The sequence below is a fragment of the Rhinolophus hipposideros genome, assembly GCF_964194185.1.
Source record: "Rhinolophus hipposideros genome assembly, chromosome: 6".
NCBI lineage: Eukaryota > Metazoa > Chordata > Mammalia > Chiroptera > Rhinolophidae > Rhinolophus > Rhinolophus hipposideros.
In genome coordinates this window covers 71,200,171-71,227,483 of record NC_138052.1, presented here as the reverse complement: position 1 = coordinate 71,227,483, position 27,313 = coordinate 71,200,171, and the positions used below count along the sequence as shown (strand labels likewise).

Below are 27,313 nucleotides of genomic sequence, written 5' to 3'. Positions count from 1 at the left end.
TTAGTCTTATTCTATTACTGTCAGTTTCTTTTCAGAGCCCATTTCAGTTGGCAATAAGGTTTATTACTAAACTCCTACACTCCTCCTAAATGTTCCGTTAACCAAATGACAAAGTTAACTAGGCAAGAGACAATGGAAACCCCACATCATCACTCTAGATGAATCACCCCATGCTGTTCAGATGGAAACGAAGAAAAGAAGAGTGCTGCACTTAATTAAAGCTTCTGTCAACAAAATCAGGAGTCCAGGCCTGGAGTCCTCAGTGAAAAATCACCAGGAGGGGAGTTGGGAAAATGAAGAGATGGAGGCCTAGAGAAAGTGTGTGAGAAGAGGAGACTATGCCTTCCTCTTCAGATTAATTAACCTTCTCCTGCTGCTCTGAGTCTCAGCTGGGCATATAATGGATTCAGGGCCACTCAGCTGATAAAAGCCACAACACTGTGGGAGTAATGTGTGCTGTCTTGGTTCTTACCTGTCAATTGGCCACCTGAGCCCAGGGGGGTGTATAAGTGGCCTCAAGCCCAGATATTGCTTTTGTTTCCAGAGGCCGGGAGGGCTTGAGTCAAGGAAGCAGACATACAAACGCACCGAAGGCCAACACCTGCTCTTATCTCAAGCCAAAGACACAGGTGCCCCTGGCTCCAACTCCAATTCTACCCTCCTTTCTATCTTTCTCTCCTATCACGTCTTGCCATTTCCTGCCCTCCCTTGCCCCAGCCTTTGTACTCAGCATCTATTTCTCTGCCGAGCCCATTCATACTGATGACTGGTAGGTCTGTCCAGATTTCCACTTGGGTTTTTCCTCAGAAGTGACTGCCTCTTGGGTCATCCCCTCCATTCCACTTAACTCCAGCCTGCGGGGACCTGCCCGACTCAGCAGAGCCCAGCACAGGCCTCAGGCCCCCAGTTCTCTCGTGCCTCACTTATCTGAGATCAGACTCTATGTACCAAGCACAAAGCTATACAAGTTCTAGCTTAGTGGTTTGCAACTAAAATTAAACAAACAAAATGGAAAAATAATGTTAGCTAGCATTTAGCACATGCTTATAGTGTGCTACACACTGCTCTGAGCCCTTTACAAGTATGAACTCATTCATTCATATCCCAATCTCCCTATGAAGTAGGTCCTGTTAATAACCCATTTTACAGAAGAGAAAACTTAGACACAGACAGACTAGGAAAATTGCCCAATGTCACAAGCTGGGTCATGGCAGAGCCACGATTCACACCCATGCAGTTGTATTCCAGGGCTCAACTCTGACCACGCTCCTGAGATACAGAAAAATACAAATACACATTTGGTCCCTGCCCATGAGAGGCCCATAACCCAGCAAGGGAAGCAAGCAGACACTGGATTTTAGGCACAAATTCACAACAGATCACGGCTTTATAATTCCCTTCATACAACAGATACACATCCTGTATCACATACACTTGGTAATTGCTAATGAATGAAACAGAACTGATTACAACTGAAAGCACAATGTAATTACACAATCTCTTTTAAAGCAGGAAGTTACTCATTGGGAAAATATTTTCCTCATACTTATGAGGAACTATGGCTAGACCACGAAGGATACGTATCTATAGCTGAGGAGACAGCATTTCTAAACATCTAACCCCAAATAGGATATAGGAAAGTGACATCTGAAATCCTGAGACATCTAGCCTAATATTTGCTGATTTGACTTGTTAGATTCTCTTCCCATAAATCTCACCATGGTAACATTTTAAATGAGGCTGAAATATCGCTCTTACTCATTCTAAGAGAATTTGGGGCAGCTGGAAATTGATCAATCTTCTCAAAGAATATAAATAATTAAATATAATGTTATTTCACTTATCTAGATTCTTCTCATTCTCTTTTGATGCACCAGTGATTGATTCCATTTGAGTCAGGCATCCATCAACAATTGGGCAAAAGAATCAATTCAGATTCAAACAATGGTGACAAGTAGCACAGACTCGGGCCAACAACTTTGGCTGGCAGAACTACAGGGTGGCAGAACTAAGTGGCACACTGCCTTTAGTGAACACATTTTCTCATATTTTTAATGTTCCCCAGAAAAGTTTTCACAGTCCGTGTGGAAGAAATAACGAGGCATCTAAAAATATTGAAACCAGGAAGCCTTCCATTTTAAATGCCCCTCTGGATCCCAGGACTCCTCCTAGCCACAGCATCCAGCATGGAAAGACAAGACTTAAAGCTCACCAACTTGCACAAATCATGCCTGTGTGCCAGACACGATGCTACATGTTCCCCAAATCCCCTTTCAGTTTCCTCCTGACACAAAGACTAAATTATTTGTCCACTGTGGTTAGGTGAGGCCACATGTATGACCAACAGACTGTGGGTGGAAATGATGCATACCACTGATTCCTAAAACCTTTTGAGATCCTCCACTTCTTTCATCCACCAGCCAAGTACAAAGGGTCCTGGGAAAAACTCTAAGATCTCAGATGATGAGTCACTAAATGACCCCAGGGAACTAAGTTCTCCCAGGCCAATCTACAGGAGACTGTGACCTGAGTAAGAAATTCCGCTTCATTGTTTGAAACCACAGACGTTGGCAGTGGTTTGTTCCAGCAGCTAGCATTGATCATTCTGAATACAGCTTGCCTAGGCCGTGGTCTCACTGTGGGTATATCGGTTAACCTGTAGCATCTATACCTACCTGCGTCATTGCCAATGCAATCAATTATCAGGCAGATTCCTAAGGGCTTGCTCTGCATCCTGTATCTCTCTTCTGGCATGTGCTGGAAAGGAAAGTAGGATTGTTAAAGACTCTGGATACTGAGGTTTCCTCAGGATCCCACCTATATACCAATCTTTTCTTTTGGATTTCCTTAAACATCCCTTTGGCAGGTGAGTCACTCACCAGTCATTACAGCTGATATTTCCCTAATATCAAATTTTTCCCTGTGCGGGTAATATGCTTAAGACAAACTATTTCAGTTTTTATTTAATTTTAATGAAAACTGCAGTCTCTTTACATGTGTCTTAGCTTTGCAGGATAAAGATAATTTGACACAGAGAGAAAAGATGGATCATGTTTCTTCGATAACCTGAGGTTATACAAGTGATATCTTTCCAAACAAGTACAAAAGGAGACCTTCTATTGCCTCTCCTTATGAACAAAAGGTATCAGCCTAAGAAAAACCCAGAACAAGTCAAGGTTCAGTGTCACTGCTTACTTATTTGTTCAGTAATCACTCAGCTGAAAAGAGAACTGCTACTTTGGAATTTTCCTGCATTCTGAAATTCGCTAATGTAATCTACTCATCTTACTCTTTGCTATCCAAGGTTCCCCTTTAGAAGAGTTCTCATGAGAATAGCACTCTCAAAATCCTATTGTTGTTACAAAAAATTCTTAATGGACAGAGAACACAAGTCAGTGTTCTCCGCAGATATTGTGCATACAATACAAAACCAAATCAGATAATTTATTCTGTACCCGAGGCAAAAATGTTCCTGATTCTTGAATAGATGTCTTCACTGGTTCTCCTGGGGGATGAGAGAGAAATCATTTACAAAGCTGAAAGAGAACTAAGCCCACTCCTATCCTGGCTGAATTTCTTTATTTTACAACCGTTCTCTTCCCTATTTCCTTCCCCCTCCTATCTCTTCTTCCTCAGCTATACTCAGCCCCAAGGTTCCAACCTCACAGTGAAAAACCTAATTGATAAGGAAACCCAAGTCTCTGTGCGAAACAGAAGTTATGTAGAAAAATTGCTTAAATAGCAAGTGAGGGAAGGCTCTCCCTTCCCCTTCTCCAGGTGAGGACCAGGTGACTGGTGTGTTTTTAACCTGATAGGGAGAATCTAATAACCTCATCACCCAACAATATCAATAGCTTTCGTACATGTGCTAAAACTGGACAACGCCCAAGGGAACAAAACAGCCTTAGAAACTGAACAGATGTCCATGTTTTCTTAGATCATAAAATAAAATGTCAATGGCAAAATAGGGGAGAGTTTACAAAGCAGATGAGCCTGAAGCACATTTTGTTAGATAAAAATGACTTTATTAGCTCAGGGAGGTAGAGAAACCACCAGTTTTGAAACCATAAAGGGCTAGCTCAAACCTTAGCAGTATCACTGACAAGCTCTGTGATTTGGGGCTAGTTTCTTCCTGAAGTCGCAGGGTATTGTTTTTAAATCTCTAAGATGAACATACCAACATCTATTTTATGAAAGTGCTGCAAAAATGAGAAGTGAAGTCTAAAGACAGGCATAGAAAATGAGAGCATTGGTATGGTTTGGGGGAAATAAGCACTTTCAAATTCTAAGGCTACTGTGTAAGTTGAAACAGTCTTTTTAAAGGACAATTCAACACACCCTTTAAACCAACATTCTGCTTCAAGAAGTTTATCCTAAGGCATAATAGAGCAAATGTTTAAAAATGTCAAGGATGACATCTACTGAATGACTGTTTATAACTGCCCAGACTAGAAAGAACCTAAAAAGCCTACCAACATGAAACAGGTTAATAAATTAATGTACAAGTAATGGAATACTATACAATGGTAAAAAGTATAAGAGAGATCTTTATGTATCTGACATGAAAAGATATGCAGGATATATTAACTGAAAATGTATTACTGAATAATATGTCTGATAATATTGATCCAAGGTACTTAAAAATATGTAGTTGTGTGCATATACGTACACATCTATACGCTAAGAGTCTAGAGGTATATAAATCAAACATTAATGGTTATGTCTGATACTTGGAATTAAGGGGAAATTTCACTCTATCTTTTTGTATTTTAGTAATCGTGGATCAACAGAATGAAAAAACACAAAATAATCTACGTAATATGCCTATCTCAGTCTAAAGCATTTAGTAAGAGCTTAATAAACTGTAGTTATCATCATCATTCAGAAATCTATTGGGATTTCCAAATTAATATGAATAAGTGGTTTGATTATTTTAAACTTCTATTAGATTAAAGGTTAGTGATGAGAATGCTTTCTTTGTTTTATTGGAAACCATGTCCAGGCCACAGCAGATAATGGCTCAACTAAGGATCACCGGGGTGGAGCCTCAATGACCTCACCTGTCTGATTCTGATCAAAGAAAACCTGCATCAGGAAGCACAATGGAAAGAACACCAGTTGTTTTTCATTCCTATCCAAATCTACCAGGTCTCCTCTCCAATTTTCCCTTTAAACAGCTTTTACAGCCTCACCAGTGTTCTTTCAAAAACAGATTGTCAGAAAGTAATTATTTCAGGGAGTAATTCACTTCTCAATGGCTTTTGCTGGAGAGGGGAATTTTAGGTGGGGAAGGACATGAGCTGCACCCTCTGGCTCATGTGGGCAAAATGCTTCTGTCTCCAGGTGCACGCAGATAGCACACAGGCTGCCACATAAAGAAGGCTTCCATCTGGCCACTGCCCTACCCACAATGTTTACAATCCCCACTGCACCCGGGACAAAGTCCAAACTCCTTGGTAAGACTGACCCTCCTTCCTTGACTATCAACCCCTGCCTCCACTGCACTGTGAGACTGAGTCTCAGGCCTCACTTCAAGGAGGGCTCAAGACAAGCAAAAAGAAATAACTTTTTTAAAATGAGGGGATCAAGTGCTGATGTTTTAAGAGAAATGGGAGCGATCATACGGGTTGCAATGACTAGTTTTTCACTGTATTTTTTTCTTTCTTTTTAGGGGAGGAGGGATGTCATCTGTAGAGTATCTAACTTGATTAAATGGGCTATAAAACAAAATCCTAGTAAACTTTCTTCCTGCTGCTAGATAATTTGGTTTAACATGGCTCATTATCATGGCTAGATTAATGCTTAACATAGCCTGGTTATTGTTCCATTTTAGGTGGATTGTCACATCTCTTAAAAATGCAGCCAGAGAAGCATTTGAGATCTTGCTTCCTGACATTGTCCTCGGTTTGGCTCAAATAAACTCTTATAAAGATTACCTTTAACAAATTATATAGCCAAGATGATGAAGCTGACGGAGTAAGAGGTGTTTAAATTCAAATAAGTGAATTCAATAGATAACAAGAAATGCCAATGAATACATTTTAAGACTTTAACTGCTTTTTATTTTGAGAGCTTAATTAGAATGTGTATTTAATGGAAATGGCCAACTCTAAAAATGCAACATTTTGTACCGGAATTATCAAGCATTTATAAAGAATAAACATAAAGAAAAGTGGGTCTTACTTTGCATGTTAAGTTGTTTGACCATGAGACTTTGTTCTTTACTTCTCCCATTCTGAAGCTTCAAATATAAAGAATAAGGTCACATTTCTTGTTAGTTTTTTCAGAGTCACATTATATTACACCTCTTAAATATCTCAATAGGATTTTTACCCAGAAAAAAATAAAAATATCACATCCACTGCTAAATTATCTAAAGAATAGCAAGAGCCATTAACTCCGTGAATCCTATATTCTACAAAGAATCAAGGCAACTCGGAAAATATAATGCACATGAAAATATGCTAAACTCGCATATTGGAATGTTTCAAAACAGCTCAATAAAATCAGATGTTATGGTGTAGTAGAACTGCTATAAGAGCTCCAAGACAGAACAAGCTGTTGGAACCTGCCCTTGACCTTCAACCGGATCCTTTAACACAGAGGCAGTGTATAATAACATGTTTCCCCGAAAAGAAGATCTCGCCAGACCATCAGCTCTAATGCATCTTTTGGAGCAAAAATTAATATAAGACCCGGTATTATATTATATTATTACTATATTATACCTGGTCTTATATTAAAATAAGACCGGGTCTTATACTAATTTTTGCTCCTAAAGACGCATTAGAGCTGATGGTCCGGCGAGGTCTTATTTTCGGGGAAACACGGTATGTATGGATAACAGGGGGAGTTCTAGCCCAGACAAACCTGGCTACGAATCCCGATTCTGCCACTTACTAGCTACGTTATCTCAAGCAAGTTATTTAACCTCAATATATCTGCTTCTTTATCTTCAAAATGAGGATAATAATAGTACCTACCTCATAAAATCTGGAAAATTAAACATACACAAAACACTCAGCACAGTGCCTAGCACACGGAAGTGCTTCATAAATGTCCAGCTATTTTTTTTCTATAATTGCCTAGCTATACGTAAGCCACATGTGGGTTTGATTCTTGGTAATAGCTACCACTTCTGAGGGCCACAGTGGGATGGATTAATCAGAGAATGAAAGATTGAACCGACCCTTTCTCTTCTCAGATGACAGGTCCTGTGTAAGAGGTACACATACCACATACTGTCAACCATCTGATACGCTCAGCTTTCAAATGACAGTTCTCCTCTGAAGCTATCCTAGCCAAAAGAGAGAAGTAGACTGTTCATTAACCTGTGTCTGTAGCTAAGTCTGTGTGTCTAAATTAAAGAAAATACGTAAGTTGCTTTTAACACTAATTACCAGTGACTTAACCACAGGCTGAGGATATTGGATTGAAGGTCAAACCCCACATGGATATGCATTCACGTTTACATAGTATTAAAGACATATAACATTAAATCAAAGCTAGGTTTGAAAAGCATCATATTGCAGTCATACACTTTTTTCTTCTATAATATGTTGGTGTCACGTGTCATTTAATGCGCCTTAATTTTTAAGCACTTTTGCAGCCTTGTACGAGTTCACACCCAGGTATTCGGCTCTTAAATCTTGTGAGAAATTCACTGAATTCATATGCCACAGTGCCTGCTTACCGCTAAATGAATGAATGATCAGGGGCACAGATTAATAGAGCAAATGTAAGAAGTTTACATAGAGAGCATGTGGGTTCCCAACGGGTTACGTAGACAATGAATACAATTACTTTCATTAACAAAACAGAATGGCAATAGTAAAAATATTGCAGGCTATTAACTAAGAATGGCAGTATAATTCATATTGGATAGACAATAGCAGTGAAAGCTCAGAAAATCTGGATCTCTATCCTAAATCAGTTTGTCTCATGATTTGGTATCACAGAAATTCAGGAGGACAAAAGAAACAGTTGATTTAATGAAAAATGATAGATATATCTGAGCTATGGCATGCCATGGTATAGAGAAAAAAGCAGGGACTGGTGATAGTTGGAGGTGGCAAACACTTAATGTTCTTTTAGGACTAAGGTTTCCTCTGTTCAATGAGGGGGTTGGACAATGTAATCCTTAACATCCATTTTTGCTCGGAAATTCTATTGCCCAGTGGTATCTCTTACAGCTCAGGTTCCTCATGAAACTATATTATAGGGGTGGTTAATGTTTCCATCACATACTTTTATGAAAGCGTTTATAATTTAACCATGAAACTGCACTGTGGTCCAAGTCCTCACTACAAATTCCACATATCTTTATACAGCAATAAGGATGAGATTACACTAAGATTACCTTCTCGAGACAAAAAAACTAACCAAAGAATAATTCTGAGGATACTCTGCACCATCTACTAACACAGCAACCAGAAGTGATTATGTGATATTTATGTTCACTAATTAATAACATCTCTTGATAACAAAAACATTTTGCTGAAATCATTAATAAACACTGTAAAAAGCAAATGCTCAGAGAGGTAAATACAAAGATATTTATTTTATCACTATTTTTAATAACAAAAGACTGAAAACAATCTAAATACACATACACAAGAAAAGGCTAAATATATTGTTATACATCTAGAAAGCAGAACCATGTTCAACTATTAAAAACAATGATTAAATGGAGGCAGTTTCATTGGATTCACACAGAATAATTTCCAAGAATTCTCAGATCAGAACAATGGGCATGCATAGTGTGCTACCATTTTTGCTCAGAACCATTTGTACCATTTTGTACCATTTGTACCATTTTGTACCATTTGTACAAAAGAAATAAACAAAAATCAAATATGATATGTGCATAGGCTATCTCTGGATGGTTAGAGAAGAAAATAATTATGGCTGCCTCTCGGAGAAGGACGTAGCGTAGAAGAAAACACACTTCTTTTAGTACATTCTTTTAGTACATTCATAAAAATTCTTTTAGTACATTTTGAATTATTTTTTCCATGGGCATGTCTTACCTAATTTTTATTTAAAATGCTAAATTTTCAAAGGAACAAATGAACAATGAAAAAAATGTTCAACTGTACATATAATACACATGCAAAAAGAAAAAAGACTAGAAAGGAATATAACAAGATATTAACAATGGTTATCTTTGAGAGGTAGGGTAGAGGTGATCTATTTTCCCTCTTTTGCATTTCTCTGTATTTTCCAAATTATCTCAATAAACACATATTAGCTTTGTAATGATAAGAAGTTATATATATTTTAAAGAGAAATGCACATTTCTATTACAATTTTTTTCAGATATTATAAAAGGTGTATGTGAGAATATGCATATTTTTAATCAAAGTTCTGAATCAAAGTTATTTCATGCTGGGATTCCACACATTTGCTCCAGACTTACTCTTAAGTTATATGAAGGATCCTTAAGACTCAAGTTTGGGAGAGATGCCTGGAGAGCATTGATATAACTTGCTCCTGTTCCTTGACCTGTAAGAAGAAGAGAGGTACTGAGTTAAGATTTCCCAATTATTATCAAATGAATCTTCAACAATGGCTCAGTCCAGAGTCAATCATCATCTTTCAAAATGCTCGAAACTTTCCCACCACCTTACTTAATTAAAAATACCAAATCAGATGACTCTTCCACCAGCATCATTAAGAATGGACTGAAAATTCTACTCTTGTACTTGACCTTTTATGAGTCATTTAGGTGTCTGTGTGGGGAAGTGGGGGCAGTAGTGTCGGAGATGTCTGTAGATTACTGGGTCTCAGCCATGCCCTTCACACTGTGACTCTGGTGGCAGTGGACTGCTAACAGAGCCCAAGCTGAGGCTAAATCTAAAAGATGATAGGGCAGGAAGGCCAGTTGGAATCTGGTCCCCTTTTCGGAGGGAGGGGTTATCAGCAGAAAAGATACCCTTTTCCATGTGAAGATTTTGTGAAACTCAGAACACATGCAGGTCAGCTATAGAAGCTCTGTGATAAGATACCACCCAGAGTTAGATGGTGGTCAGACCAACACCGGAACGAGGCAGCAGGGTTCAGCATATACTCAAAAGCCCTAAATGTCCACAGCACCTCCACCTGGTGCAGAAAATGGGGGTGGAGACTATTTCGTGAAGGTGGGAGTGTTAAGAACCGCTTAGCGGCATGTTGCCAAGGGCCAACACTGTGGTCATGTGTGTGGGGTGATGACGTCAGCAGATCTGGGAGATAAAGGATACAAAGAGATATGATCTCTAATTACAGTCTAGTGGGAGCTGTGGACATTCAGGTTCCATTCCATCCACACACCCAACTAATGAATCTTTACCAACCAAACTTACTATGCACAAGGGTACTTTCCTTAGGCCACTGAGAGGCCAAAATTCTGCTTACCAGACTGCTTGTATTTCTGGATTTTTGTCTTCAGGTCTATTCTGTGGATGTTCTTTAGGCATTTTTCTAATAAATCCAGTTGATCTGGAGCAACCAGATTTAGTTTCTCCAATTCCATCACAAGATCCAAGAAGCTCTAAGAGAACCACCAACAAGAAACAAATGTCAGTAGGGCTGACTGTTAAATCTCAAATGCAAACCTCAGGCCGTGTGATTTATAACAGCAAGAAAAAGCAACAGGAGGAGCCCCTTCGGACCTTCGGTGATCCTAACCCAGACTTCTCTGTTTTATAGTCCCTCCAAGGCCAGCAGCAAATTACAAGCCTGGATTTTACTCAACAAAGAGGGAGTGGTAAGTCTTTTGGTGGCCAATCTGTACCTAGGTTAAGCCATTTTGTGTCATTAGGAGTATGGGGAGAAAGCAGGCCCTAAAAATACAGTAAAATTCTCCTGAGTTTATTCTCTTCCAAAAAGTCAGGCTGGTGTTATACTGAAAAACCAAGGACTTTCCTGAAAAAGGAGGAGAGAAGGTAGCTGGGGAGAAGTTTATACTAGAAAAATCCCAATGATACAGTTCCGAAGTTCCGAAAACATTGCTGGGCATTCCGACTCATTCTGACTCGGGATTATGAGGTGGCAAAATTACAAGGTTAGGGCATTTTGCTAGTCAATTACCCTGAACATTAGAGATCAGGAAAGAACTATATTTCAGATAGAGGCATTGCTTTTGATTTCATTTACCTTCTGTTTAACATGTGGTTACTGAAATGTTATCTTTACTTTTAAACATAATAATCATACTTAAATCTATATACATGATTGAGGGGGAAATTGATTGATTGGGGGACACCAAAAAAAAGTTCTATTTTTTCATTTCCCTTCCCATTTTGCATTTGATGGTGGGAGTAATACAGTCACCCTGTATTCTGATTTCAGAAACTACAATCATTGAGAAACGAGGAAATTCTCAAGCCATGACTTAACCTGAGCCCTCAGAGGCAGGTCTTTTAAGGACATATTTCTATATACTAAAGGCTTGAGCTCTTCCTGGATTGTCCTTAGGTCAGCAGTACTATAGGGTTAGCTGGAATTTAAATACTTTTCCAGCAATCACAACATCCCTGACTTCTTCACCCCTACCTAGTTTTCAACCCCTAATCTCAACTTCTGCCATTCCCCAGATATATCAATCACAAGGACCTCCCCACACCCCATCTCCACATGCAGCCTAATGACTCCACACTGACCTCGAGCTAGCTAAGGAGAAAGAGAGGAGCAAGGAGAGCAAGATGAGAGCGAACTACCACTTCCCACCTGTTTCTACTCAGCACGAGCAGATGGAACTGCCTAACCCTCCCAGATAATCTGTCAAACCAGGGAGAAAAACTGATGTGTAAACCAGGTCTATGAATTTTACAAAAACAAAGGAAAAAAATACATGGATGAAAGAAACACCCTGGGCCACACGAGAAGATATCACTGCATTTCCTCTCAATTCATAAATCAATTTTCTTCCCATCAATATTATTATTTTAAAAATCCACACTCTTCTCAGTTCCCACCTTCATCCCCAGCAGGTCTGTCATGCAGGGTGGCATGCGGAGTCTCTGGCCCCGCTACACACATAAGAACGCAGGATGTGGCTAGGCCAAAAAGGAACACCCACGGAGCCATAGGTAAGGGAGTCACACCACTATATTCTCGCTGGCGGCTGGGCTGGAGAAACAGGAAGCAGGAGCCACACTATCCGCAATCCACACTCAGCCACTTGCTAGCTCAGCCATCATCTTCTTGCTAGCCCCCATTTTCTGCTAGCGTAGCCACAGCAGTTATATTAGTGGCCAATGGCTCACTGGTTACAGCTGACGGCCAACTAGCTACAGCGGATGACCAGCCAATCACGGTTGATGGCCATTTACTACCTGAGCCAGCACCTTTCCACGTGAGGCCTAGAGCCTGGAAAATGCACTCATGGCTCTGTCCCCACAGGGTCCCCCTGATCAAGTGCTTGCTTCCCTCTCTTCACACCATAAAGCATTTTCCAACTTCTGATATGTTCTTAGGATCATGAACCAAGACAAAGAGAACTCACCTTATCCTTGGCTATCTTGCCTCGGCCCATATAATCCCTCATGAGAAAAAGTAATGAGGACATATCAGTTTTATCCAAATCTTCACCAATCTCGGTCATCAGTACCCTGTAAAACAGACAAGTTGCTTTAGTAAATTCAGATACTAGTCCCAGTGAGAATACCGAGAGTCTATGCCTCCTTTGTGCCAATAACTGGTTAAAAGAGTAGTTCTTACCCCCATCTCAGTGTGCCCCATCACAAGACAGAAAGCCTAGATCACCCCAGGAAGAGCTCTTAAGAGGAACTCAAAGAGGAAACTCATCTTTTCCCCAGTTTTCAACAGGAAATGGTACCTCTCTTTCCAACTAACTGCTCTGAAAACAACTCAAGAGAATAAAAACTTCCCTAAAGAATCCCCTAGCGTCCCCAGAAGTTACAAAGAAATAAGTGAAGAACATGAATGACTAAGATGAAGACAGAAATAGAATTCAAAGTGATCTTGTCTTCTCTGTTTAACAAGCTCCCAAGTCATGCTGATCTGATGCTGATACTTTGAGTCACAAGATTCTAAAGCAAAGTAACACCCTGGATATCCCAGCCAGCTCGAGAACTCAAAGGGTAAAAGGCATCTAGAGCTTGGGGACTGTGACCATAGATGTCTTGGTCTAAAAAGCCCCTCCTGACTCAGTCACCTCTGCTCCAGTTGGAGCTATCATCACGCTTTAGCGGAGCTCCCGGGACATAATAAGGTGAGCATTATTACCTTGACATTGTCATCACTGCTTAGAGGGCCATTTTCCCAATCAGACTCTCATGGAGTCTTGAGGATGAAAGAGTCTTCATTCATTTTGCTCTAGCGCTCCCCAAACACCGGCATGTGCCAACCCACAAAAAAGCCCACTGAACAGGTGAATAATCTACCACTCCCCTCCCACTGCAAGGCCTTTCTGCTCAGAGGCCCTGAGAAACTGCCTCCACTTACCATAGATAGGGAACAGGAGATGGAGAAAGTGCCCTAACCTATTCATAAAAACCCAGTCGTGCCTCTCCAAAATGTTTTAAGATTACTGATGTTATATAATGGTGCTCCGGAGAGGTAGAAGATCAGTAACAATACAATTACATTTGTAGAGTGCTTCACAGTTTTAAAAAGTACTTCATATGTTCAATTAGCACAATTACTTAAATTAGCACAATTGATCCTCACAAACAAACTTGTGAGCTCGGGTATTATTATTCTTAGCTTCACAAGTAGGAAAATGAAGGTTCAATCAATGTTAGTGGCTGGCTCAGCCTACAAAGCCTATAAGTGACAGTTCTGAGGCTTGAAACAGGCCTTCAGACCTCAAGTCTCAGGCACTTGCCAAGGCCCACACTGCTTTCAACTCTCTTCAACACAGTTTTTAATAATACACATCCTCTCCAAATATAATTATTGATATAACTAAAGGCTGGTCGTCTGGAGAAAAGGAACTGCTAATTTAAGATTACAAGTAGTCTTCGATTCCCCGGAAAAAGCCTTTCTGGTGATTTCTGTGCACTCCAGAACATCCAAGAGAGTACAACGTGAACAGACGGAAGGAATAACTTAAAGGCTGTCTGAACTAAAGGGAACTGCAGTGGACGTGCTCTCTGAACTGAAGGGGGCTAGAGGTGATTAATTGAAGAGAGGTTCAATCTGGCCTCCCCAGGCCCTCCAGGAGCAGGGACCTTACAGAAAGGAAGCCCATCCCACTGGCTTCCTCTGCAGGAAAGACCAGCGGGGATTCAAGAAGGATCACAGAGTTCTACAGAGATCATTTGTCAAACTTATTCCCTTTCTCAGTATCAAAAATTGCCATGGTCTGACGTCACAGAAAATCAAGGTAGAGAAGACCACAGCTGATCTCACAGTCAGAGGCTGGCAAGAATTACTAGCTCTTAATCATTTCTATCATTCTCACCCTATCTATTAGGCAAACACACCCCATCTATCCTTTCCACTTTCATTATGATCTTCTACCCAATTACTTTAAACAAACTCAATCTACAAGTTCAAAGGAATAAAGTAACATTTACAGCAGTTGGATTAGTGGATAGAGAAAATAATGAGGCTGCTTTTCTTACTGTCTTCGTTTCTCTCATTCAGAAGTCTAGACCACCTCATTCCCTTGCAGCCTCAGAAAGAGCTCCTGAATTACCTGTAGTCCGAAATACGATGAGGGTGCCTGAGCAGGTGGGCCTCCACTGCCATTTTGTCCATCTTCAAGATCCGTTTGAGCAAGTCGAACCGCCTCACTCTGTAGAGCAGCTCAGCCAAATCCATGACAGACAGCATTCCTCTCTCACTTAAAATATCCAAAAGGTCCCTGGCATTAAGTGGAGTCACATCTGCAGCAATGTCCCGACACAAAAAAAGAAGCATCTCCTTCTCATCTTCATCAAGTGCCTCTGCGACCTGATTGATAACCTCAGCAGTCATGCTGTAGAGTGTGGTTGCAGAGAATAATAAGACTCTAATCCAGTCAACAGACGGCCACGAGGCAACTGACTTCATTTCTGATGGTTTTCTTCATTTCTTTCAGAATCCTTTCCAATGGAGGTGTGCTGTGGTTAAAAGGGAATTTTTAAAAATCCTATTATCAAAGTAACTTATGCAAAGTATAGTTTCTTCCTTTCTTGCTGGTTTCTTGAACCTAGCGCATTAAATTCATATTAAGTCTACAGAAAGTGGTCCTCAGTAACAAAGCAACTGATCCCAAAACCAAGACAGACAAAGAAGATAACTTACATTTTAAAGGAAATGAAACAACAGACAAATTATTTCCAAATACACCCACATGCTTTATCAGAACATACAGTACCGTAAGGGGGAAATGACACAAAGAGTTAATGACTAAGTGACAAATGAATGACATTGATGGGAGGAAGAGGAAAAAGCCCCATGACTAAGCATTGGACCAGAAAAACGGGTCATAGTGTTAACTCCCCCCTCTTTCGGTGACCTCGCTGTTGACCTTTAGCTTGAATAAAAATGGGTCTTGGCAAAAGGTACCCTCTGTAGGGTATCAAAAATGATGGTAGAAAGAGGCATCTGTTCCTACCCCTCCCCTTTTTTCCAGTCGTTCTCCTTCTTTAAAATCCTTCATTCACCCCTGTAAGCATAAATCTCCACTACCATCCTCCCAAAGTCACAGGCCTTTTTCAGATTCATCATGAATGCTCTTAGAATCTGTCACCACAGCTGACCATTGTCAAGTTTTAATCACCTCTTCAGACCAGGAGCCCCCCATGGAAGTGCCAGAGGCCCCTGACTCTCGATATACTGCTGCAGGGCATCAATTATCACTAGAGTTCCTGATGGTATCAGCTGAAGGAAGGATGTGGAACAGGAGATGTGAGAAAAGAGCCCCATCCTGGGATGGGACTGGGTGGGAGTGGTGGGGAGATCATGCCATGGGTGTATTCTTAACTTCTTCCCTTGGAACTCAACCTATTTTCTCTTAAAAATTAAGTTGCAAATGGCAATCACTGTTCATTCTAAAGTTTCATATCTATATTTCACATTAAATAAGTTTTTGTGTTGTTCTGTGAGAGTACTTTGTTTCTATCAGAGAACATTTCAGGTTAAAAGCTCATCGTAGCAACAAATAATTGGAAACACAACTCAAAGGCAAGTGGCTAACTGTTGCTGTGTATTTGCATACAAGTATATTTACATATTTATCTAACTATATTTAATAAAACGAACACTGAATCTATTTTATTTATTTATAAATAACCTATTTTACTTATATACAATCTCAGTTCATAAAAGATTTGAGGCATCTTACAATAAAAACACATGAGTAGAAAAAAATTTTATATGAGAACAAGGGGAAAATTTAGGTTAGAAAGTCAAAAATGGAGTGGAAAGAGGGAGAACACAATGCAAATATGCAGGCCAGAAAGGCCTAAACAAATTTTAACAGGCTGTGAATTTGTCCCTAAACTTCCTGGCAGTCAAAGCAAAAAGGGGATTATGGGACGTTAAATATGTAGTGCTTGCTGTTCAAGAGAAGAAAAACAGAACAGATTCTTAGAGGAAGCACAATTTTCCTAGAGTTCCCCACCGATAAAAATATTAATAAGTATTTCAGTGCCTGAAAGTAATAATATTCCATTCATTTTCAATTTTATTTTATTTCTTTAAAAAGTTTAAATATTTTATTTTAAAACACACCGTGCATTCGTACCTTTTACACTGGCCTCCCACAACCTGTCTAAATGGGTGAGCTCTTCATAAAAATAGACATTTTATCCAGTGTGTGTGTTTAATGAGTCTTGGTGTGCCTATGCCAATCCCATGCCCATTCCTCCAAAATTCCCTTAAACATGGCCGTTTGTGAATAACTAGAGTAATAAAATTACATGATTTATTGCTCAATGAAAGTAAAAAATAACTGGTACTCACACTACTTTTTTTTTTAACTGAAAGCTGAATACTAATTTTACGTGCTCCAGAAAGCATAAACCTGTACTCCACTCACAGGCTAACAGGACTTTAATGTAGTCATTAGTTTCCACAAAGGAGGTCAAGTTCTTTTTCTATTCACTAAAAGTCACAGCATTGTTCGTAGTTGTTATTACAAATTAACCTATAAAATATTTATATACACTAGAAAGTATGAAATAATTAAACATAAGAGAACCAAATGAGATATTATCCAGTCACCAGACAAATCCGAAAAAAACAAATTGAACTACGAGAAATGAAATGTTCAACTCCCTAAAAACAATCATCTAACTTTTGTAATTCATAATTATCAGTGCTATAACAATGTCATCAACAGTCATTTTAAAAAACATTATTTGCTCAGTTCATTTTCTCCATCCATTATACCCAAGACTACTTTCTGCCAGTCATGTACACTAAGCAAAAGAACTGGCATGCTGTCTTCCCTGTACTAATGGAGGTATATAGTTTGGCAGCAAAATCCAAATTACTCAGTGGTAGCATCTGGCATATTTAGAGAAAACTGCAGAAGGAAAACTACAGACACTGTGTTGAGCCAGGCCGCAGGACGCAGCAAAATACCAGTGTGTATGTGTTGGGATAGTGTTGGGGGCAGTTAACTGTGGCTAGAGGTGATAGGCACTTAAGAACGAGGAGTATGGAAGGGAGAGGTAGGGTTAGGATCCAAATAATCACTATTTTGTTGGGGTGTCTTTTAAACTCAAACCAACTTCCAGATATCAAGATTTAATACAAATGCATAGTAATATGGCACAGGGATAAGTAACAAAACAACAAATACACAGGTGAGAGCTCGGAAATCATTCTACACCCAGATGACCTAGGGGGCCCTGTAAATCAATAGGGAAAGGACAGAAACATCCAGAAACAGTGCTGGAACTGGTTATCCATGTATACAGGTAGTAAACTGGGATTCTTTCCTCGTGTACCAAAGTCGAAGACATAAAATTCTAGAAGAAAACCTACAAGAACCTCCCAAATAGCCACTAATCATACGAAAATATGTTCAAGTCATAACAGTAGTCAGAAATGCAAATTTAAACTACAATGAGATATTATTTCACATTGGTCAAATGCTAGTATCTGTCACCAAATTTATAGAAAACACAGAGAAATATGAAACCTTATACATTGCTAGAAGAATTATAAATTGGTCCAGCTACTTTGAAAAACAATTTGGCGATATCTAGTAAAGATAAAAATGTGTATTACTCCATGACATGAAAATTTCATTCCTAAATAAATATCCTTTTAAAAAAAAAAAACTCAGACGGGTATACCAAAACACATATACAATGTTCCTAGCATCAATAGATGTTATAGCAAAAAAATGGAAACTATCTAAAACTCTATCAAGCAAAGATTGAATAAAATGTTATAGGCCTTTAATGAAATAATATACAGCCCTGAGAATGAATGAACCAGAACTACATGAATTTCACAGACAAGCAAAAAGCAAAACAACAAAACAAATATTTTTGCCTAGGAAAAAACAAGTTGCTAAAGCATACATTAAAATCCTAAATGTTAAAAATAATACTATGTATTGTTTAGGGTGTGTGTGTAGTGAAAATATTAAAACACAGTGATCGTAAATACTGAATTGGTTTCCATTACAGGATGAGTGGAATGTAACTAGATAAAAATGCAGAGGGAAAAATGACTGAATTTATATTTTAGTTCATAAGCTGAGCAATAGTTATACAGATACCAAAATAAATATACCGAGCCCCACATTCTCTGACCATAGTACAATAAAATTAGGAAACAACAGTCAAAAGAAAACCCTATAGGTTTTTAAACTGAAAAATTCGTTTCTGTCTCTTCCACACTTACATAGAAACTCTCTCACAGAATTCAAAATGCTTTTAGACCTTCCTTGATGTACTTACAGACAAACCTTAGAACAAGTAAGCCCAGAGATATTCCAAAGTTATTCTCACAAAGAACAGGTCAGGAGGGGATAGAGAGGATTTGCAGGGGTGGTGGCAGGTGGAACGAGTTCTCTAGAGGTCTGTAAAAAGGCAGTGCACACCACTTATCAGCCCTGCCCTGCCTGAGCTGCCCTGCTCAGCATCTCCTCTGAAGTCACTTGCTTCACCTCACTCAGGTGACAGACAAAGGGGCTATCCAAACCCAATTCTTCTTTCTTGCTTTCAAATTCCCAGTCCTCCTGAGTAATCAGCATTTTGTTAAGTTCTGTTTCACCCCACTATTTTAAGACACTCATTTCTAGCCAGACAAAACTGGAGTCTGTATTTTTTTAAAATTTTTAAAGAATTCCCCTTTTCTTTCCTCCCTGCCCCGTCAAATTTTACCTTAATGACTTACACCTCTCCTTTTTTCCACACCCACATAAAATCTGTTTCAGTCACCACCAGATTAAAACTAAAACGAGTTCCAGTTTCATTTCTCAAGGGGAAGTCATGAGACAGTTACCAATTACTTCAAACATTAAACAACACTGACCTAAGTTACCAAAATGAATTTCCACAACACTGGCTAATAGAAGGGATGTTCTAGAAACAGAAACCACTCTATGTATTTTCAGTAGAAATACATCTAATATGGATGCTTACAAAATTGATGCAAGAGCTAAAGGAAGGGGCTCTTGGCTGGGCTTCTGAGAGTCTCCGCCAGGGCAGTGAGGAATCAGGCGGCCGCCCCTGGAGCGCTGAGCTCAAGATCATCTGCACGGCAGGGACCCACCACCACCACCACACTTGCCTCCAACACCTCCAAATCTGGTGACTGGACACCATAACACTGCTGCCCAAATCCCCACATCACCACCACCATGCTTGCCTGCAGAGAAACTAAGAAAAGCAGCCAGCTATTGGCCTCTACTTCACTTCTGTTTATAAATCTTGCATGAATGCACCTATCTGGCAGAACTAAATTCACAGGGAAATATAGTCTATAGTTTTCCACCCTCTGGACAGAGGTGAGAATGGGTCTGAGCACCCACTGACCCGATCCACCACAGAAGGACAGTCCATAAGGGCATTTGTATCCTCTTTGTAGTGAAATCCTCTGTGCAGACCCCAGTACCTGACTCATAGTAGACACTCAATTAGTATTTGTTGAATGAATAAATGAACAAACGGAGTTCACAAGGTGCTACCAATAGCCCACTTCCCTTTCTCCCCATACTGGACCTAGATCATATGCTACAAACTCTCTGGCCAGCACCCTCAATTCTCTTGCCCTTTTGCCTCCTGACAACCAGTTCTGCAACACCTTGAGTAACCAACTGGTCCTGATTTGCGAGGGCTTTCCAGTTTTAGCACTAAAAGCCCCGTGTCCCAGAAAATTCCTCAGTGTTGGGAAAACAGGACGGTTGTCTCCCCAGCATCCCATTCTCGTTGGTAAGCCTCCTCCACTCATACATCTAGAATATCAAGTCATGCTGAAGGGCTGCGGAAAGATCACACCACACACTTGAGGTTTTTCAACCTCCCGTAGGTGTCTTACTGCTGCTTGGCAATTATTTTGACAGGACCTTGGTCAGCTCTTCCCACATCCTCACAACAGCTCCACTTTCACTGCTTTCTTCCATCCTAAAACCAACCACGCCATTTCTCCTCCGATGACCTTGCCCTTTATCAGGAGCGAGTTCCCACAACCTTCCACATAGCAGCCGGCATGACCGGTTCCCATCATACTTTAACCAATCCAAGGACATGCTTAATATTCCATTCTTTATACGCTTCTCTACCTGAAGCAAGGCATGGCACCCCATGAAAGCAAGGTCAGGTCCACCGAGCCACAGTACGTTAAGTTAAATGTACTTTCCCAACAACACTACAAAACTGGGCGGTAATGAAAAGAAGCCTGCCTTGCCAGCTGCAGAAAGCAGCATGCAAACCTAAAACTTTCAAGTATCTGGGAATCCCCACTGAGATATGAACACGCAGGGCCTCCAGGGAGTTGGCAGGACCTCACCTTGAACAGGCAGAATACAACGTCTCCAGGCAAGCGCACCAGACATACCCCAGCCTTTTAGCAAAAGGGGCATCTCCCCATACCTTTAGCTAGATACTTATGTTTTGCACTTATCACAATTTCTAAAACTGTAAGGTTTATGTGTCAAAGTTTTCATTTTTGCCAAACCTCCAGGCCAGTCCTCCGTAGATGTAATTAATTCTCCTAGAATAAACTCAAAAGTGCCTAAAATGTAAAGTATTTTTTGCTCAAATAGGACAGTCATCTCAAAATTACTAATTATTAATTAGTAATTTTATATCCTTGGGGCGGCCAGATGGCTCAGTTGGTTAGAGCACGAGCTCTTAACAACAGGGTTGCCAGTTCGATTCCCACATGGGCCAGTGAGCTGCGTCCTCCACAACCAGACTGAAGGATAATGACTTGACTTGGAGCTAATGGGCCCTGGAAAAACACACTGTTCCCCAATATTCCCCAATCAAAAACTAAAAAATTACTAATACATTGCATGAGATGTTATAAGTTTAATACTCAGCTAAACTTCCATGAGCTATTGCTGTATTCACTCACATTATTACGAAAAAGCCACAGAATGTGTGACATTTACTGCATTCATCAATTTACTATGAGGCTTCAATTCCCTTGGGGGAAAAAAACAAAACAAAATAGGCCAAGTTGTCTGAGTTTAAGCAATATCTGTCTCTTGCCTACTCTTTAAAACAAATATCATTGACTTTAAAAACTATTTTTGAAAGCCTCAAGTAAAAAAAATACATATATATATATATATATATATATATATGCCAAAGAGAAGATCCAAAGGAAGTTCAAGGAAAAATTCAATGTATGTCAACTGCAATTGAAAACTTTTTTAAAGAAAAAAATTTAAGAATTCACAAGCAGATAAAGAAGCTTTAGTTGTTACTTGTAAAATCAGATATTAGAAGGAAGTCATTAGGCTGGGAAACATTTGAAACCTTGGAGCCAGTAGCTACAAGAATTTTTTCAATTACATTGTAAAACTGGGGTATATAAATAACAATGGGTTAATTTCTCCAATTGAAGAGTTCACTGCATATCTTGAATATGCAGGTAAATTAGGTATCAAATTGGTGGAGATTAGTTCTTTCATAAGTACTGAATTGCTAAAGACGAAAACTCAATACCTAAAATAAGAGGAAAATAATGAAGAAGTTTTCTGTCTGTTTTGCACAAGAACTTAAATGGTCAAATAAAGACAACTTAAGCAGCCAAAAGAACTTACGTGGCCTAAAGTGGAGACCATCAAAGAAACAGATATACAGAACAAGGTACAAGGTGTGGAAAAGAAAGCAGAGTTTTATCTGTAAAGATTCAAGAATATAGGTATATATTATATATTACATAAATTTGTATGTGGATGGGATGAAAGAAGAAATTATTTCTCTAAATGCAGAATTGAGGAGGGAGGAAAAACATTCGGACATCTGAACAAGCAGATTCATGAAATGTAAATTGTCGATACATTCTTAAAAACAAGAAAAGTAGTCATTAGAAGAAAAAAAAATCTTTCATTAGAAACACTGATGCCAGAGGAGAGTGAAATTACATGTGAGAAAAGCAGAGTATTAACAGAAAACACACACAAAACAGTAGTTCTGAAATACAATTGGAGAAACAGCACCACACAAAAGAAAGCAAAATATATGTTTTTTAAAGACATTTAAAAGACTGTATCTGAGTGCATACATTTCTGAAAAAGACACTAAACAGCAACCTTTGGTTATCTTAGGTAATGGACTCCTAGGGGCTTTCTCTATTTACTTTGTATGTATTTTAACTTCTATAATTATAATACAATTTGACTGAAAAGGTTTTTGAAGAAAAAGTATGCCAATACAGTGTGTTAAGTGCAATCCTATGGTAACTGCAAAGATAGCCACTGAGTATATGCAAGCATAGAGTAAAGGAACCCACGGTGGGTTGTGAAGTCTTCCTAGAGAAGGCGACAGGAGCTGAATGTAAAAGAAATAGGGCATATCAATAAGAACAGTGTTTCTGACCTCAGTGATTTATAGTAAAGAAAGCAAGGACCAAGTGTCAGTACACGTTGACAGCTCTGTGACCTGCCATTATTTCCCCAGTCTGGCCCAACTGGTTTCTCCCTTCCCATTCCAGTCTGTCCGAGGCAAGTTATCTGCGGAGGTCTCCCCAACCACTCTGGGAACTTGCCGCAGGCGGAAGGAACAAGTTCAGATCCATCCCTATGTTCTCACACCCAGAACTCTGCCTGACCCAGAGAAGCTAAATAAATATTGGTAGGATTATCCTGAATTAAAGGAAAGGAGGCATTTCAGCACATAATGCGAGTTTAATTAGCTTTGGGGGCCCTACAAGAAAGAAAGAAACAAACGGAGTCCAATCCGGAAAATGTAAAAAGCTCCACTCCGGGGGACGAGGAGCGCCGTGGATGAGTCCCTACGAGGGTCGAGGAAGCGCCAAAGGGCTAAAAGCGAGAGACTCAATCCTTTTCTACCGGGATCGGGGGACAGTGCCCCGAAGCCCCGGAGTCCAGGGTGACGTCAGCACAAGAAGAAGAGGAGTAAACAAGGGTTCTAGGTCTACTCACGCCGGGGCGGCTGCCGGCTCTTCCAGCTGGATCTCCGCCCGCAAAGGCGCCCCACCGATGCGGGACGCGATCAGACCCACCACTCGGAAACACCGGAGTTGGAGATTCTCCAAACAGGAGGAGGAACTGAACGGAGCGTCAGAGGCGGGTTTGCAAGTAGGCGTCCCGAAGCCTCTTAGGTGCAGAGCTCCAATGCTAAGAGCCTCCTCCAGGGACGCGCTGCTCACCTGACACTGCAGGTTTGAGAACCCTCCGCCCGTACCTTAAAAACTTCATCAGTGCACACACACCTGTCTCTTCGGTGAGTAAACTCGCCCTTGGACGTGTAGCTTCGGGAAATTCCCTGCAGCGGGCGGTAACTGAGTGGGCGCTGCTTGCCCCACTACCTCACAGAGATGGGGTAGGCGTCCTAGTAACAAAAACGCCTTCGTTTTGCTTCCAATACTACCCGCCACCGCTATTAAAAAACAACGCACTACCCGCGACTATCCTCCCAACGCCCCCAGGCGCACAAGACTCCCAAGGGGACAGAGGACAAGGAGCACCCAGTTCCTGCAGATCTGCCGGTAGATTCCCCTAAGAAAGCGGATGACAAGTAGGGTGTAAAGATAGTTAAAGGTAGTGCAAATGCCAGTTACAAACAAAATGTAAAACATAGCCGTTAGAAAAAGCCATTTTAATCAGGACCTCCAACCCAGAAGCTGTTAAGTAAAACAAGGGTTAAAATAAAAAAACGTCTGTTGGCCACATTCAAAATTCCCTTCCCAGCTCGAGTCTTTTCTTTTGTTTTGTTGGAGTTGAGCCAAGGTTTTTTGTTCTTCCTCTCAACGAGACTTTTTTGGTAAGATTAGAGGAACCACAAATCGGAAAATACCAAAAATTCTGTTCCTTTTATCTGAATCTCTTATGGAAAGCACGTCAGGGCCCAAACTGACTTCTATACTATCCATCCGGGTTTGTCCGTGTTCAAAATGCTTCAAGTATGCTGTCACCTTACTGGCACCACCTCTCGGTTGCGTAAACAAGTTTAAAATGTCAACAAATAAAAATATTCGCAGACCTTCAACGTCCTTGAACTTCTTACTGCCTTGAACCAAAAACTTGGTCTGAATTTAGATGGCCTTTGTTCTATTGCAATCCACTGTTAACATTTTAAAACCCGGTCACCATCCAGCAACATCTTGAAAACACCTTATATTTATTTCCTAGTCCTCTTGGAGGGGAAGAGAGGAGAGTCCGGAACAAGTATTATTTTTTTTAAGGCTTTCTATAAATGTATCAGTCAGTCATTCTGACTTTCCCACGGCAAGCTTTCTTGCAACTTGCCAAAATATCCTATATTAAAATGCTTTGAGACATACCCTGCCCTACCTACTTCACCAAGTTATGGCGAGAGAGTGAAATGTCGCGCCGGGCGGCTGCCGCTGCCGGGTAAAGGAGAGCCTGCACACACATTGCGCAGGAAAAAGTCCTCTTTTTCATCAACTTTTTAAAAGGAAAACTTTCAAATGTTTTGAACAGTTCAGCCCAGGAAGTGAGTAGCTCTCAAGATGATCTTAAGCAAAGTTTACAGGATTCTCGCGACCCGCCACCGAAGCTTGTTTCCGCCAAAGGTTATTTGGACCGGTGGATGCGGGCGCACGGCGGACCGCACCTGGGATCCGGGCAGCCCCTGACAGCCCCCTTGGGAATCCCGGGTGCGAGGAGAGCGGGGCTAGGAGGTGGGTGCGGGGGTGCGTGCGGGGACGGGGGCTCCGCCCCAGCGGGCACTCGTGGGCAAACCATATATAAGGAAGCTACTGAACTGAGCCGTCGGTCAGAAGGCCCATCCCCCATCCCCGACCCTCGCTGGGCAGCCCCCGCCCAGGGCCAGTTCCCGGAAAGTGCAGGTCGGGGAGCTGCGGCGAGGGAGGCGAGAGGCGGCGCTCGGGCCCCACGGCGACACCGACACGGAGACCTGCAATGAGACCTCTAGGACTGAGGAGGGTCGGAGCGGCGGGATTAAGCCTTGCACGTACCGTCTGGTCCACCGTGGGGCTTTTCTCCCGCAGCGAGCTGCCAGGCTTCACAGTCCCGGAAGCTTGAGAAACGCAGTAAAAGGGAGGAAAGGAAACTGAAAGCCTGGAAGCGGACGTTGCGCCTACCGACGTGGCCTTGCGCGTACACTTCTCTCCAGAACAAAAGTTGGGCGGGCTGACATTCACGGCGGTAGGGCCAGAGACCCCGTACTTACCAGCCCCCAGTGAGTCCCCTTCAGTTGAAACATTCTCCTAGTCACAGACAACCCACTGTTTTATCTTTAGATCCTTTATGATATAAAGATCATAAAATATGCTGTGAACCCAGAATGGTTGTTTAAAGGAGTTCGGATTGTCGTTACGAACAAACACTGTTAGTGTGTTTTACGGACGTATACGAATAATAATAAATAGCAAGTGTGAAAGCTATTTGTGTTTTCATCTATTTATTACTTTGTGATTTTTTTAAAATTTAACTTGAAATAAATGTAAACTTACAGGAAAGTTGCAAGACTACCAAGAGAGTATTGACCTTGGAGAAGGAACATACCCACCAAGAAGGACTCCTTCTGGTTAACTGGGCTCAAATTCATCATCAGAGGCTAACAGCGAATGCTGGCAGAGACTACTCATGCACTTTTGGTTTTTCAGAGAAAAACCAAAGGCTGACCTGCCAGCTTCCTGTACTGTTCCTGTCTTTTGAGACTACCCTTATAAAATCGTATTTGGACCAATCGTATTGGACCAAAACCGTATTTGGCCCTGCCCCCTCCAATAGGAACACTACACAGCTATATCCTCATTTACATCTATACTAACCGATCAGAGTGGTTTCATAACAACCAATTAGAACACACGAAGCTGACCAGTGCTATGTGGACCAGTCAGCCTCCAAATTTGGATTCCTCATTTGCATTTTCTCTTTAAAAGGCGGGCCTCCCCGTCCCAGGGGAGTGCATTTACCCTTCCTCTGAGCACTGTCTGCACAGTTTGCAAACTGTTAATTTGAATAGTCTCTCCTTGCCCCCCCCCCCCCCCCCCCCCCCCCCCGCCCCCTGCACTCCAGATTGGGAACTCCTGTTGGTATTAGATTGTTGGCAGCTAACTTGTATCATAACATATCTGGTCTTACATTATAGTAAAATTAGACCAGGTCTTATATTAATTTTTGTTCCAAAAGACGCGTTAGAGCTGATGGTCCCGCTAGGTCTTATTTTCAGGGAAACAGGGTAACATATTGTTCCACCTGTTGCTCCAAAGCCCTGTTTCAGTGATTGTGCCTGGGGGGAGAAGCACTCCATAAAACAGTTAGGTCTTAAACTCTTCCCAAAGGAACTGACTTCATTTGCAACAGAACATGCTGAAATTCAAGCCAAAGGTTATTCTGGAAAACCTGGAGTTTGTGATGATAAGCAATTGGGAGGAGTTTCAAGGTGTGAGCTAAATTGTAACCTAGCTAGTTTGCAATAGAGAACAAGAGATAAAGACAGAGAAAGCCCTCCTGGAATAAGAACAATCATTAAACACCTCATAAACTATTGCTTCAAAGGGCCACAATTTGGTTGGATTCATTTGTAGAGCAAGTTATGCCAGAACATTATCGAAAATAACAGAGCAATCAGGGAGCATTTGAGATCTTGCTCCCTGGCATATGTCATCAGTTTGGCTTAACTAAACTTTATAAAAATTTTCTAAGAAAAATAAAATACCAGAGCAATCAGTCAGCAAACGGAGTCTTAACAGCTGGGTGTGGTCGGGAAATAAAAGGAAGAGAGCTCCA

The 27,313-nt window shown here is 40.8% G+C and overlaps 1 protein-coding gene across 15 annotated transcripts in view; it reads right to left on the bottom strand.

Moving 5' to 3' along the window:
• CFLAR (CASP8 and FADD like apoptosis regulator) overlaps positions 1-26,334 on the bottom strand; it is a 36,900-nt gene extending 10,566 nt beyond the window's left edge. For 2 of the 15 annotated variants that reach the window (XM_081050810.1, XM_081050802.1), the window contains exons 1-8: positions 26,084-26,221; positions 14,648-15,053; positions 12,488-12,593; positions 10,396-10,531; positions 9,419-9,504; positions 6,184-6,241; positions 3,456-3,505; positions 2,676-2,757 (exon numbers count right to left, since the gene is read on the bottom strand). In XM_081050810.1, the coding sequence (XP_080906936.1) occupies positions 2,676-2,757; positions 3,456-3,505; positions 6,184-6,241; positions 9,419-9,504; positions 10,396-10,531; positions 12,488-12,593; positions 14,648-15,003 (874 nt within the window). In that variant the 5' untranslated portion in view covers positions 15,004-15,053; positions 26,084-26,221. Of the gene's footprint in view, positions 1-2,675; positions 2,758-3,455; positions 3,506-6,183; positions 6,642-6,907; positions 9,505-10,395; positions 10,532-12,487; positions 12,594-14,647; positions 15,054-19,541; positions 19,622-23,515; positions 24,427-25,533 lie in introns of those variants that run through there. The other 13 variants (XM_081050809.1, XM_081050813.1, XM_081050811.1 and 10 more) reach the window with 12 other exon arrangements.
• Between the last annotated feature and the right edge of the window lie 979 nt (positions 26,335-27,313).